This window comes from Thermoascus crustaceus (genome assembly GCF_041956765.1).
Source record: "Thermoascus crustaceus strain CBS 181.67 unplaced genomic scaffold VTN00scaffold_1, whole genome shotgun sequence".
In the NCBI taxonomy this organism is placed as follows: Eukaryota; Fungi; Ascomycota; class Eurotiomycetes; order Eurotiales; family Thermoascaceae; genus Thermoascus; species Thermoascus crustaceus.
The window spans coordinates 3287535-3299437 of record NW_027192527.1 but is presented as its reverse complement, the minus strand read 5'-3'; the positions used below and the strand labels follow the sequence as shown (position 1 = coordinate 3299437).

Here is an 11903-nt window from a genome sequence, read left to right as displayed (position 1 = left end):
TGCAGCTGCTTCCATCCGATTACTGTATCCATACGTCGGCGCTGCCCCTCCCCCTCTCCCCGGCGCCGACGCTCAAACAGACACAGCGTCATAAGCCCCACCATCCCACCCCCGTCGTCAAACTTCGCATCTCACCGGCCCTTCTTAGACCTCAGCTCTCCTCCCCTTGCCACTGCGTTCTTCTCTTCTTCAATCTCCCCAGACTTGCTTCCTGTGCACCGTGTTTCTGTTCTGTATACCCCTTGCTGACACACGTACACAACCATGGCTTCCTCTCTCGACCAATTGAAGGCCACCGGCACTGTGAGTACAGCCCTTCTTCGACGACGCTGAAGCTCGACACCCGGAACATACAGAGCGATTGCTGACCATGGGGCGAATTTGCGGGGTATAGGTCGTGGTCTGCGACTCCGGTGACTTTGCGAGTATGGTCCCCAGCCATTGCCCTTCGACATATTTTCTACGGTGATGGACCTAGTCTCTAACAAACAACAACAGCCATCGGCAAGTACAAGCCGGAAGATGCGACCACCAACCCGTCCCTGATCCTGGCTGCTGCCAAGAAGCCCGAGTACGCCCACCTCATCGACAATGCCGTCGCGTACGGCAAGCAGCAGGTGCGTTTCGTTACCCGTGAAGCGTCTTGGAAAAGAAAAAGGAGGATGGATATGCTGATACCTGGAACAGGGCAAGACCCTCGATGAGCAGGTCGATGCCACCCTCGACCGCCTGCTGGTCGAGTTCGGCAAGGAGATCCTCAACATCATCCCCGGCAAGGTCTCGACTGAGGTCGACGCCCGCTTCTCCTTCGACACCGAGGCCTCGGTCAACAAGGCCCTGCACATCATCAAGGTACTGTCTTTCCTCGAGCACAGGGAGTACAGGTAGAGGACGGGGTGCTGACCAGCGCAGCTCTACGAGTCCATTGGCATCTCCAAGGACCGTGTCCTGATCAAGATCGCCTCGACCTGGGAGGGTATCAAGGCTGCGCACATCCTGCAGTCGCAGCACGGTGTCAACTGCAACCTGACCCTCATGTTCTCCATCGTCCAGGCCATCGCCGCCGCCGAGGCCGGTGCCTTCCTCATTTCCCCCTTCGTCGGCCGTATCCTCGACTGGTACAAGAACGCCACGAAGAAGGACTACACCGCCGCGGAGGACCCCGGCGTCAAGTCCGTTCAGAATATCTACAACTACTACAAGAAGCACGGCTACAAGACCATCGTCATGGGTGCTTCGTTCCGTAACACCGGTGAGATCACCGAGCTCGCTGGTGTCGACTACCTGACCATCTCCGTATGTTCCCCTTACCATATCTATATATATCTGGATCGGAATACTAACAGCCACTTCTAGCCCAACCTCCTGGAGGAGCTGTACAACTCCAAGAACCCGGTCCCCAAGAAGCTGGACCCGGCTGGCGCTGCCAGCCTGGACATCCCCAAGCGCAGCTACCTGAACAACGAGTCTCTCTTCCGTTTCGACTTCAACGAGGACCAGATGGCGGTCGAGAAGCTGCGTGAGGGTATCTCCAAGTTCGCGGCCGACGCCGTCACCCTGAAGGAGCTGCTGAAGCAGAAGATCCAGGCTTAAATATAAATTTTTTAGAAACACCTATTGCCTGGCCAATGTATAAAAACGCACCAACCAAAAAGCACCACTGAAATGTAACGGGTTACGAACTGTTGATGAGCGGAGGGCCTTAGCGGAAAGCCTCTCTTTTTCCTTTCACTGATCATGCACTTTGTGTTCCCCTTTGCAAGAGGGTTTTCATCATTGGATGATATTTATCGCAAGCCAGTAGAGCGTACAGTCTTACAGAAACAAGACCTGGAGTCTGCAAGTATTCCTTTTTCCCTTTTTCTCTTTTTCCAATATGCTGGACTGTAAGAAAGTGCGTAGATAGGTAGGATCAGGTAAGCCTTAAGAGCCAAGGGAGGGGGACCGCGGGACGAGACGGGAATCGGGTCGGATGGAAAAGGAAGCCGCGGGGGGTGGGCCGGGCTGCGGGATGGTGTCACGCTGACAAAAGCAGGACTGGAGGAGGCTGGACTGCTCTGGAGTAGGATACCGGCCAAGCCTCTGGACGCTGGCTGCGAGACGAAGACGGAGACGAGGTCGGGCCGGAGGCCGGAGGAGGAGAGTTTGGACAGGACGCTCAAGAGGAAGGCACGACACAACTGTCACGTCATCCGGCCAGCCCCGCTCTCGGAGCACCCAGTGAGAGAGCACGGCAGGCACGACAAGGTGCGGGCAGGCCAGGAAGGTGGGGTTCGGAGGGGAGCAGAAGCCCGTCGAAGTCCCTCTTCTTCTTCTTCTGCCCGCCCGCTTCTGCTCTGTTCTGCTCTCTCTCTCTCTAGATCTCTCAGACTGCTCCAGCGTCCTCATCATCCCGATCGATTTTATCTGCCATCCATCACAGAAACCGACACAATGGTTAAGGCTGGTACGTTTCCACCCCTCTAGCCCATCCGCGTGGTCCGTCTGCCGTTCTCCACGATCGACCGTGGCAGGGACCTTGTGGTGAGCAGATTTGAGCACCTTGGGAACGGGCAGGCAGCCTATCATGGGGTCTGTTGGACATTGGTCCCTGGCAGCTCTGGACAACAATCTGGAACAGACTCAGCCCTGCGAGACAAGAGAACCACTTATGCTGACGAGCTTGTCCAGTCGCTGTCCTGCGTGGTGACTCGAAGATCACGGGCACCGTGACCTTCGAGCAGCCCGACGAGTCCTCGCCCACGACCATCTCGTGGAACATCAAGGGCCACGACCCCAACGCCGAGCGGGCCTTCCACGTGCACCAGTTCGGTGACAACACCAACGGCTGCACTTCCGCCGGCCCTCACTGTGCGTGTTCCCCCAGGTCCCCAGATTCAGGCTCTGTCCTCTGACTCCTCCAGTCAACCCCTTCGGCAAGACCCACGGTGCTCCTACCGACGAGGAGCGTCACGTCGGTGACCTGGGCAACTTCAAGACCGACGCCGAGGGCAACGCCGTCGGCACCGTCCAGGACAAGCTCATCAAGCTGATCGGTGCCGAGAGCGTGCTGGGCGTGAGTATCCCATATCCCGTTGATGTCCGGACTCTGCTAACGTCTCCAGCGCACCCTCGTCGTGCACGCCGGCACTGACGACCTCGGCCGTGGTGGCAACGAGGAGTCCAAGAAGACCGGCAACGCTGGTGCTCGTCCGGCTTGCGGTATGTCCATCCCGTTGAGCGGTTTCTTTGAAAGGCCCGGATCTGACAGTACAACAGGTGTCATCGGCATTGCTGCGTAGATGACTTCGGAGCGGAGCGGGATGTCCGTGTAGAGCGGGCTCTGCGACCGGGGGCGGAGTCTACGGCGGAAACGCAGATGACGAGATACGGGGAAGGACGAAGCTAGTCAAGCATAAAATCAGCCATTAATGACATGCCCAATAGATATCATAACTGATGGCAGTCTAATTGACTTGCATCTTTCCCAGTCCTGCCCTGTTTCGGATCGACGTAGTGTAGAGTGATATATGGTAATGTTATATAATATGGTAGTGACAATGTCAAAAGCAAAGCAGTGTACAGAGAACGGTCTGTGTCCGTAGAGGAACCAGAGGTCGCTGTCGCCGCCACGCTGAGCAGCCGGTGCCGGACCGTGGACGCGGCGTCCGATCCAGTCGGTCCATCAGGGGCGGCCAGACCGCCCGCGCCTCCCCACAGAGCTGGCCAGCTTAGCTGTCTGTATACTTCTCTCCAGCACAACTCATACCCTTTTATACACCCGTCACGCCCATTTTCTCTTTTCCTTCGTTCGTTTTAACCCCTTCTCTTTCTCCTGTTCGTTTATTCCTCTCCTGCTCTCTTCTGCACGCTGCTGCCAGCGGACAGACATGCCTCTCCTCGAAGCTCGTGTCAAGTCCGTGCTGTCGGGCGACACCCTCGTCCTGACGCACGTCACCAACCGTTCCCAGGAACGCACTCTCAGCTTGGCCTACGTCTCTGCTCCACGGTTACGGAGAGAAGATGACGAGGTGAGTTTTCTACTGTTTCATTATTTTTCTTGTTTTTGTGCTCTTTCTTTTTTTTGGTGTGGGGTCTGCAGTTGGTTCTGGATTAGGTGGCCTTTATTATGCACCCAGATACAGTGACAGCTCAGCTAACGCTATGTCTTGTATATGACAGCCATATTCCTTTGCCTCCCGTGAATTCCTCCGCGAGCTCCTCGTCGGAAAGGTCATCCACTTCGAGATCCTCTACACCATCCCCACCGGCGCCAAGCGCGAGTACGGCATCGTCCGCCTTCCCGGGAGCAACACCTCCCTGCCGGAGCTCTGTGTGCAAGAAGGATGGACGCGGGTCCGTGAGGAGGCGGGCAAGCGTGGGGACGAGTCCGACGAGGCCCTAGCCCTGCTTGACCGGCTGAGAGCGCTCGAGGCACAGGCGAGGAGCGAGGGTAAGGGCACCTGGGCCGGTGCGGACAAGGGCCGCGTCGAGACCGTCTACGAGGTGGCGGATCCCAAGGCGCTGGTTGAGGAGTACAAGGGACGAAAGGTCGATGGTATAGTTGAGCGTGTGCTCAATGGAGACCGCCTGCTCATCCGTCTGATCCTCTCCCCGCAGCACCATCTGCAGACGCTGCTGGCCGTCGCGGGCATCCGATGCCCAGCGGCCCGTCGCGTCAACCCCCAGGACGGTACAGAGCAGCCCGGGGAGCCGTTTGGAGACCAGGCGCATGCGTTCGTCGAGGCGCGGTTGCTGCAGCGCAAGGTGCAAGTCTCCCTGCTGGGCGTCACGCCGCAGGGCCAGCTCGTCGGTACCGCTATGCACCCAAACGGCAACATCGCCAAGTTCCTGCTCGAGGCCGGTCTGGCACGCTGCCATGACCACCACTCCACCATGCTGGGCCCCGAAATGGCCTCCTTCCGGCAGGCTGAGAAGGCCGCCAAGGACGGCCGCAAGGGACTGTTCACTGGCTTTGTGGCTGCTCCCAAGGGCCCTGCGGGCGGGGCCGCGGAGACTGACTACATCGTCAGCCGGGTTTTGAACGCCGACACCATCTTTGTGAGAAACAAGGCTGGCACGGCGGAGAAGAAGATCAGCCTGAGCAGCGTGAGGCAGCCTAAGCCGTCCGACCCCAAGCAGGCTCCGTTCGCGACGGACGCCAAGGAGTTCCTGCGCAAGAAGGTCATCGGGAAGCACGTCAAGGTTACTATCGACGGCAAGAAGCCCGCGACTGAGGGCTACGAGGAGAGAGAGGTCGCCACGGTTATCCAGGGCAACACCAATGTCGCCCTTGCCCTCGTTGAGGCGGGATACGCGTCGGTCATCCGCCACCGCCAGAACGATGAGGACCGCTCCCCCGAGTACGATACCCTGCTGGCCGCGGAAGAGGCAGCCCAGAAGGAAGGCAAGGGCATGTGGTCGAACAAGCCGCCCAAGGTCAAGCAGTACCAGGACTATTCGGAGAACCTGCAGAAGGCCAAGATGGAGGTATCAATCCTCCAGCGGAGGAAGCGGGTGCCTGCTATTGTCGACTTCGTCAAGTCCGGCGCCCGATTCACCGTGCTGGTGCCCCAGGAGAACGCGAAGCTGACGTTCGTCCTGTCCGGCATCCGGGCTCCTCGGTCCGCCCGCAACCCTGGGGAGGCTTCTGAGCCATTTGGACAGGAGGCTCACGACCTGGCAAACCGCAGATGCATGCAGAGAGATGTCGAGATCGACGTTGAGACCCTTGACAAGGTTGGAGGATTCATTGGCACCCTCTACGTGAACCGGGAAAACTTCGCCAAGGTGTTGCTCGAGGAGGGCTTGGCAAAGGTGCACGAGTATTCCGCCGAGCAGTCCGGCCACGCGGCGGAGCTGTTTGCAGCGGAGCGGAAGGCCAAGGAGGCACGCAAAGGTCTGTGGCACGACTGGGACCCGAGCAAGGAGGTCGAGGATGAGGACGGTGAGGCTGCTCCTGCCAACGGTACCAGCAACGGCGATGAGGCTGCGCAGCGCCGCAAGGACTACCGCGACGTGATGGTCACGCACATCGACCCGAACAGCGGCCACCTGAAGCTGCAGCAGATCGGCGCGGGCACGGCGGCACTGACGGAGCTGATGAGCGCGTTCCGCGCATTCCACCTGAACAAGGCCAACGCCGCTCCGCTCCCCGGCCCGCCCAAGGCTGGAGATTTCGTCGCCGCAAAGTTCACCGAGGACAACGAGTGGTACCGCGCCCGCATCCGGCGCAACGACCGCGAGAAACAGCAGGCGGAGGTTGTGTACATCGACTACGGTAACTCCGAAGTTGTGCCGTGGTCGCGGTTGCGCCCGCTCAACCAGCCTCAGTTCACCGTGCAGAAGCTCAAGCCGCAGGCGGCCGACGCTGTGCTGTCGTTCCTGCAGTTCCCCGTCACGTCGCCTGAGTACCTGGCCGACGCCGTCGGCTTTGTCGGTGAGCAGACTTTCGACCGACAGCTGGTGGCCAATGTTGATTACGTCTCCCCCGAGGGCACCATGCACGTCACACTGCTGGACCCGTCGGTGTCGAAGAGCCTGGAGCAGAGCATCAACGCGGACATCATCCGCGAGGGTCTGGCGATGGTGCCACGCAAGCTGAAGCCATGGGAGCGTGCCGCTACCGACACGCTGAACCACCTGCGCGGACTGGAGGAGCAGGCTAAGCAGGACCGCAAGGGCATGTGGGAGTACGGAGACCTGACGGAGGACTAAACGCCTAGTCCTTTAGCTTGGAAGCTAATGCTTATAAAAAGGGATGTTTTGTGTGCAAGTATGCATATACATGGACGGGTATAGTGGCCTGCGTTGAGAGCGGCCTGCTCAGACGATGCTTGTCTAGTTTAGGGCGTTGAATTGTTCTGTTGATATTGATATCCTCACTCCGCGCGCTGTCTAGGGATGTATGCATTCGGCTCTGCATAACTTGGGATACCAAAATAGTGTAGTAGAATACAAAAAAAGTCTCTATGTAAGAAGATCACTCTTGTGGTCAGGAACCTTTCCATGCTCTTCAACTTCTGACCATTACTACATCATACGGTCTAATATTATTACCTACTGATCTGCTGCATATGACAAATCTAGATCTGCATAACTCTCCGCTGACATAAGCGACCCGCTGAGCTGGTCCGTCAACAAAATCCGACCCTGACCTTGACTGCTGCTGTTCACCGCGTCTACATTTGGCCACTTTGTTAAATAGACCTGTCTATAGCTGTTTTCTCTTTTCTATTTCTTTTTCTTTTTTCTTTGTTTCCCCTCTTTTTTTGGTTGTTCAAATTCTTCGCTTCTTCCTCCCTACCTCATACCTATCCCCCTCTCCTTCTCCTGAGCTACGTCGCCGCTCCGAATCCACGGAGCTTGAAGCTAGACGGACTTGAAGCCCGATACCTACCTCCCTACAACACAACAACAACACGCCTCGAATTACATTTGCAATACGTTCCTCTCTCAGCAGCGGAAGTTGTATACAGAAACAGAAAGCAACGGGAAACGGACGAACGGACGACGGACTCGCCGGGACGAACGGACTCGGTGGTGATCTTAGCTTGAACGAGTTGGGCTGAATTTATTGAAAGTCTGAGCTTCGCCCCCTTAGCTAGTTAAGTTAAAAGTATTCCGTACATAAGGCTAGCGGGTTTTGGCTGCGGATCGACAACTCTACGCCCGGGTGAAGTCCGAATCCGAATCCGAACGAGACAGACACCGGACAACTTTGTGTTATATCTTCTCAGGAGTTCCGGAGCTCAGAAGAAAGAAAGGGACGAAGGACAGATCAGATCAGAACAAAACAGAAACAGAAAAAAACAAGACAACTAGCTCTAAGAAAAAGAAAGCACAAAGTGAAAGAAGGAAGCAAAAAAAGATGGGCCTCTGGCGAACCAACTCCCACAAATCCCACCGCAGCACCAAGTCCCACGACGAGACCGACAGAGAGAACCCCAACGCCAAGGCCGATTACAATGACCCCGCTGCGTCGGCGGCCCAGGCGTCCGGGACCGCGTGGCTCGCGGGCCATCTGAACCATCTGACGCCGGAGCAGGAGGAGAAGTTGAAGGAGTTTAAGAAGGTCTGTGAGGAGAAGGGGTATTATAAGCCTGGGAAGGAAGATGGTGAGGGGGAGAAGGCGAGTCATGATGATGCGACGTTGTTGTATGTCTTTCTCTTCTACTCTCTGTTCTTTTGGAGGGATCCCTTGTGGGGAGGTTCGAGGGATAATGGCTGATGTCGTTTTTTAGGCGATTCCTCCGCGCGCGTCGGTTTGACGTGAATGCCGCGTTCCAGCAGTTCAAGGACACGGAGGACTGGCGGAAAGAGAACAACATTGAGGCGCTGTATGAGAATATCGATGTCGATTCGTATGAGGAGGCTAGGCGGGTGGTATGTTTGCTTTTCTTTTACCAATTGCACGATAGTCTGGACGATCATCGTCAGGCTAACGGCTGCAACAGTATCCCCAATGGACCGGCCGCCGCGACCGCCGCGGTATCCCCGTCTACGTCTACGTCATCAAGCACCTGAACAGCAAGAACATGGCCGCCTACTCCTCCAAGGTCTCCTCGACCACGACCGCCGAGACGCACAAGTCGTCGAGCGTCCCCGCGCGCCTGCTGCGTCTGTTCGCGCTGTACGAGAACCTGCTCCGCTTCGTGATGCCGCTGTGCTCGGAGCTGCCGAGACCGAACCCCGAGACGCCCATCGTCACGTCGACAAATATCGTCGATATCAGCGGCGTCGGGTTGAAGCAGTTCTGGAACCTCAAGAGTCACATGCAGGATGCGAGTGTGCTTGCTACGGCGCATTATCCGGAGACGTTGGATCGTATCTTCGTATGTCCCCTTCCCCTCCCCATTGCCCCAGATCCTCCATTTATCAACTCGTCAGAGACTAATATACATGTGTTCTAGATCATCGGTGCTCCCTCTTTCTTCCCCACCGTCTGGGGCTGGATCAAGCGCTGGTTCGACCCCGTCACAACCTCCAAGATCTTCATCCTCTCCGCCTCAGAGGTGAAACCCACCCTAACGGCCTTCATGGACCCGTCCTCCATCCCCAAGCAGTATGGCGGCAACCTCGACTGGGAGTGGGGCGACATGCCCAACCTGGACGAGCCGGCGCGTGAGCTTGTCGGTGGACTGGAGACCCCGCCCGAGGGCGACTCGAAGAAGCCCGGGTTCACGAAGGGCCCGGTCCTCTTCAAGGGTGATCATGTGGAGGTTTTGGGAAGTGTGGACGGGAAGGCTCGGAGGGAGACGATTCCGGTTCCGAAGAAGCAGCAGCAGCAGGCTCAGAATGAGAATGAGAAGGCCGACGCGGACACAGCCAAGGAGAGTGAGGCCAAGACAGAGCCGGCACAGGACGGCGAGAACGAGAAAGCCGCTCCTCCGGAACAGCAGTCCAACGGGACTGCTGTGGAATCGCAACCAGCTGCTTGATCGTTTGCCCTCCACGGAACACATGCCAAGACTCCCCATACTCTACCTAGATAAGGGGACGGCTTGTTTTCTCGGATTCCCGGTTCATCCATCACGATTCCCGCCTGGATACTCCTTCCAGCCCTAATTAATCACGTCGGATCGTTAATCTCGACGATCTTACCCTGATTCCCATATACCATCTTATCTTATCGATCTTATCTATCTCGCTGCGTTTTAAATCATCTCGGGTGTCTCGAAACAAAACAGAAATGCATATATCCATTATCATTATTCTCTTCCGGATTGGACTGGATAAGAACGGTGTGGTGTATTCTGCATCTTTTTTTCCCACCATCTTATTCTCCATCTCAACTTATTTCTCTCTGTGTCCCTTGGATTGATTGGGTTGGACTTTCGCAAGTTTGCGTTATTTGATTTTCGGAATAGGACTATATTATAAATAGACGGATGATGGATGGGATTGAATCTGTGGATGTGTGCGTCAACGGTGAGTGTTTATTATATGTTATTATCATATTACTAGAGAGATACACATTTTGGATCATATACCAGCTTGTTCGGTGCGTTTGTGTTGCGTTGTGTTCTGTTTTGTGTTGTGCTATTTGCTGTTCTTGGATTGTATTTTCTTGGACCAGAAAAAAAAGTATATATAGATAGTACATATCCGGTTTCGAAAGAGAAGGGAGGGAAAGAAAAAGTAAATAAATAGAAATTAGAAATAGAAAAGTTATATTTACTGTGATATACTACAATAACGGTGGGTCGGTCGTCTGTACGGCTTGGCTTTATACAGATGGTCAATGCGGTCCTCTTGATTACATAATATGTGACATCTCCCCCTTTTTCTTTCTCAGTCGTCTACCATCTCCTAGAATCCAGGTGAGTCTGCATTTATATGATTAGGTATAGATGAATAGGCATATGCTGACAGCTGTAGAAGTTCTTAGAGCCATACCCACTATTCTCTACTATCTGCCTACCATTCGATCTGCCTACTATTTGATCCGCCTCTAATTTGCCTAGGATCTAGATGAGCACCTAGATAAGCTTCTAGGTGAGCCTCTAGGCGAGTATCTAGGCGAGCATAGTCTCTATAGAAGTAGTAAGAGCCCAAAGGTCTAATAGTAGATTATATGATAAATGATAGATCTGCAGTACAGAGTAGTATGGCATATATTGGCTACTGAGTAGGACTGCTGCCATCTACAGACTACCACTTCAAGCCTGAGCGAGCGTAGCGAGCGGTTAAAGGCTCGTACATGTATAGACTACTGACTGGATCATATCTTTCGGTACCCCCGTGTCGAAGCCACCTACCTGCTGTACCGCTTTTGCTTATGACTTTGATTTGGGCTGGCTTTTCCTAGGATGTATGTATGACCCGCGTGCCCCTCCAATGTCTTCAAAATCACACGGGTATAAAATAAATTAGCAATCCGCCAAGCTCACTAGACGGCATGTGAGATGGGTGACGGAAGATATGATATCGCAATGTATTATCGCTTTCACAGATCTATAGTTGGGTTGGTTCTAGAAGCAACGGTTTAATGTATTATGTACGGACAAGGAGTCGATAGTGTTTCATACAAATCCTATTCCTCATGGTCAGCAGACACTTCAATTTCAGCATGTGTCATACTCCCATCCCCAATTCCAAATGCTCACTCTCGACTGCCTTTTTTTTGCATCCTATACAAAATATTTTTTTTTTGCCATCACAGCTCGGGACTCCGTGGTTGTATCTTAGGTCTGAATCGTGGTTCATCCGGTGCGATCTGCTCCAGGACTATGCGTCCCATCTCCTGCCTATCATTCTTCGTGATGAAGCCTATTCCAGTGACAGACGGTTCCCTTTCAATCACCCCTGCTGAATCCGTCAGCAGGATCGCCACTGGATCCGCGATCGCGTCTGCGGTTTGGTTATGGTTATCGCTGGCCATCCAGGCGACGCTTGCCAGACCAGCGGCCCGACGAACCTGTTGTTTCCTGTCTCTCTCTTGTACCAGGTACCAGTACCAGAGACTAGAGTTCGCGGTCTCTGCAGCGCTGGGTACTTGCATTGGGGGCCCCTCTTGAACTGCAAAGTTCCAATTGACGCTACCGGAGATCAGAGGCTCTATGTAAGGTTGGGGGAAGATGCAGAGTAGCACGATTACCACAGGCCACTCCAGTCCTTGCGGTCATTTTAATGGTGGCAGTCCTTCTATGATCCAATTGAGCTCGGTTATCTTTAAGCCACGACTCTCCAGGAGGATGAACGCGCAGCGCCAAGCGGTGAGGCCAATCCACATGGCACCGACAAAATCGACGATTTTGATGGCGGCGTTAAGTAATGTTGTGATATCTGAGACACGAAACACAAAACGCCCATCGGGCTGGTGTCATCCTTGCCAATCGTATGCGAGCGCCATATACCCGTGTAGTTTCAGTGCAACTAGCAGGACTGTAAGAACGCAAAGCGCAAAATGCAAGCAGAGTGGC

At 54.8% G+C, this 11903-nt stretch overlaps 6 protein-coding genes across 6 annotated transcripts; 4 read left to right on the top strand and 2 right to left on the bottom strand.

The window, feature by feature from the left end:
* Nucleotides 1–264: 264 nt before the first annotated feature.
* Nucleotides 265–1593, top strand: VTN00DRAFT_1157 (uncharacterized protein; the record flags this gene model as incomplete). Its single annotated transcript, XM_069427233.1, has 6 exons — nucleotides 265–303; nucleotides 395–425; nucleotides 499–617; nucleotides 688–852; nucleotides 913–1296; nucleotides 1357–1593. The coding sequence occupies 6 exons, from the start codon at nucleotides 265–267 to the stop codon at nucleotides 1591–1593; spliced, it is 975 nt and encodes a 324-aa protein (XP_069291859.1).
* An 840-nt stretch (nucleotides 1594–2433) lies between these two features.
* On the top strand, nucleotides 2434–3281 carry VTN00DRAFT_1156 (uncharacterized protein; the record flags this gene model as incomplete). Its single annotated transcript, XM_069427232.1, has 5 exons — nucleotides 2434–2446; nucleotides 2671–2850; nucleotides 2904–3055; nucleotides 3105–3201; nucleotides 3259–3281. 5 exons carry the CDS (start codon nucleotides 2434–2436, stop codon nucleotides 3279–3281), a joined length of 465 nt encoding a protein of 154 aa, XP_069291858.1.
* Nucleotides 3282–3400: 119 nt separating this feature from the next.
* VTN00DRAFT_1155 (uncharacterized protein) lies at nucleotides 3401–3773 on the bottom strand (the record flags this gene model as incomplete). The annotated part of the gene is made up of 3 exons (XM_069427231.1): nucleotides 3401–3477; nucleotides 3570–3714; nucleotides 3768–3773. The coding sequence occupies 3 exons, from the start codon at nucleotides 3771–3773 to the stop codon at nucleotides 3401–3403; spliced, it is 228 nt and encodes a 75-aa protein (XP_069291857.1).
* A 96-nt stretch (nucleotides 3774–3869) lies between these two features.
* Nucleotides 3870–6696, top strand: VTN00DRAFT_1154 (uncharacterized protein; the record flags this gene model as incomplete). The annotated part of the gene is made up of 2 exons (XM_069427230.1): nucleotides 3870–4010; nucleotides 4162–6696. 2 exons carry the CDS (start codon nucleotides 3870–3872, stop codon nucleotides 6694–6696), a joined length of 2676 nt encoding a protein of 891 aa, XP_069291856.1.
* A 1153-nt stretch (nucleotides 6697–7849) lies between these two features.
* VTN00DRAFT_1153 (uncharacterized protein) lies at nucleotides 7850–9419 on the top strand (the record flags this gene model as incomplete). Its single annotated transcript, XM_069427229.1, has 4 exons — nucleotides 7850–8136; nucleotides 8223–8364; nucleotides 8436–8813; nucleotides 8892–9419. The coding sequence occupies 4 exons, from the start codon at nucleotides 7850–7852 to the stop codon at nucleotides 9417–9419; spliced, it is 1335 nt and encodes a 444-aa protein (XP_069291855.1).
* Nucleotides 9420–11137: 1718 nt separating this feature from the next.
* On the bottom strand, nucleotides 11138–11482 carry VTN00DRAFT_1152 (uncharacterized protein; the record flags this gene model as incomplete). Its single annotated transcript, XM_069427228.1, has 1 exon — nucleotides 11138–11482. The coding sequence occupies one exon, from the start codon at nucleotides 11480–11482 to the stop codon at nucleotides 11138–11140; it is 345 nt and encodes a 114-aa protein (XP_069291854.1).
* Between the last annotated feature and the right edge of the window lie 421 nt (nucleotides 11483–11903).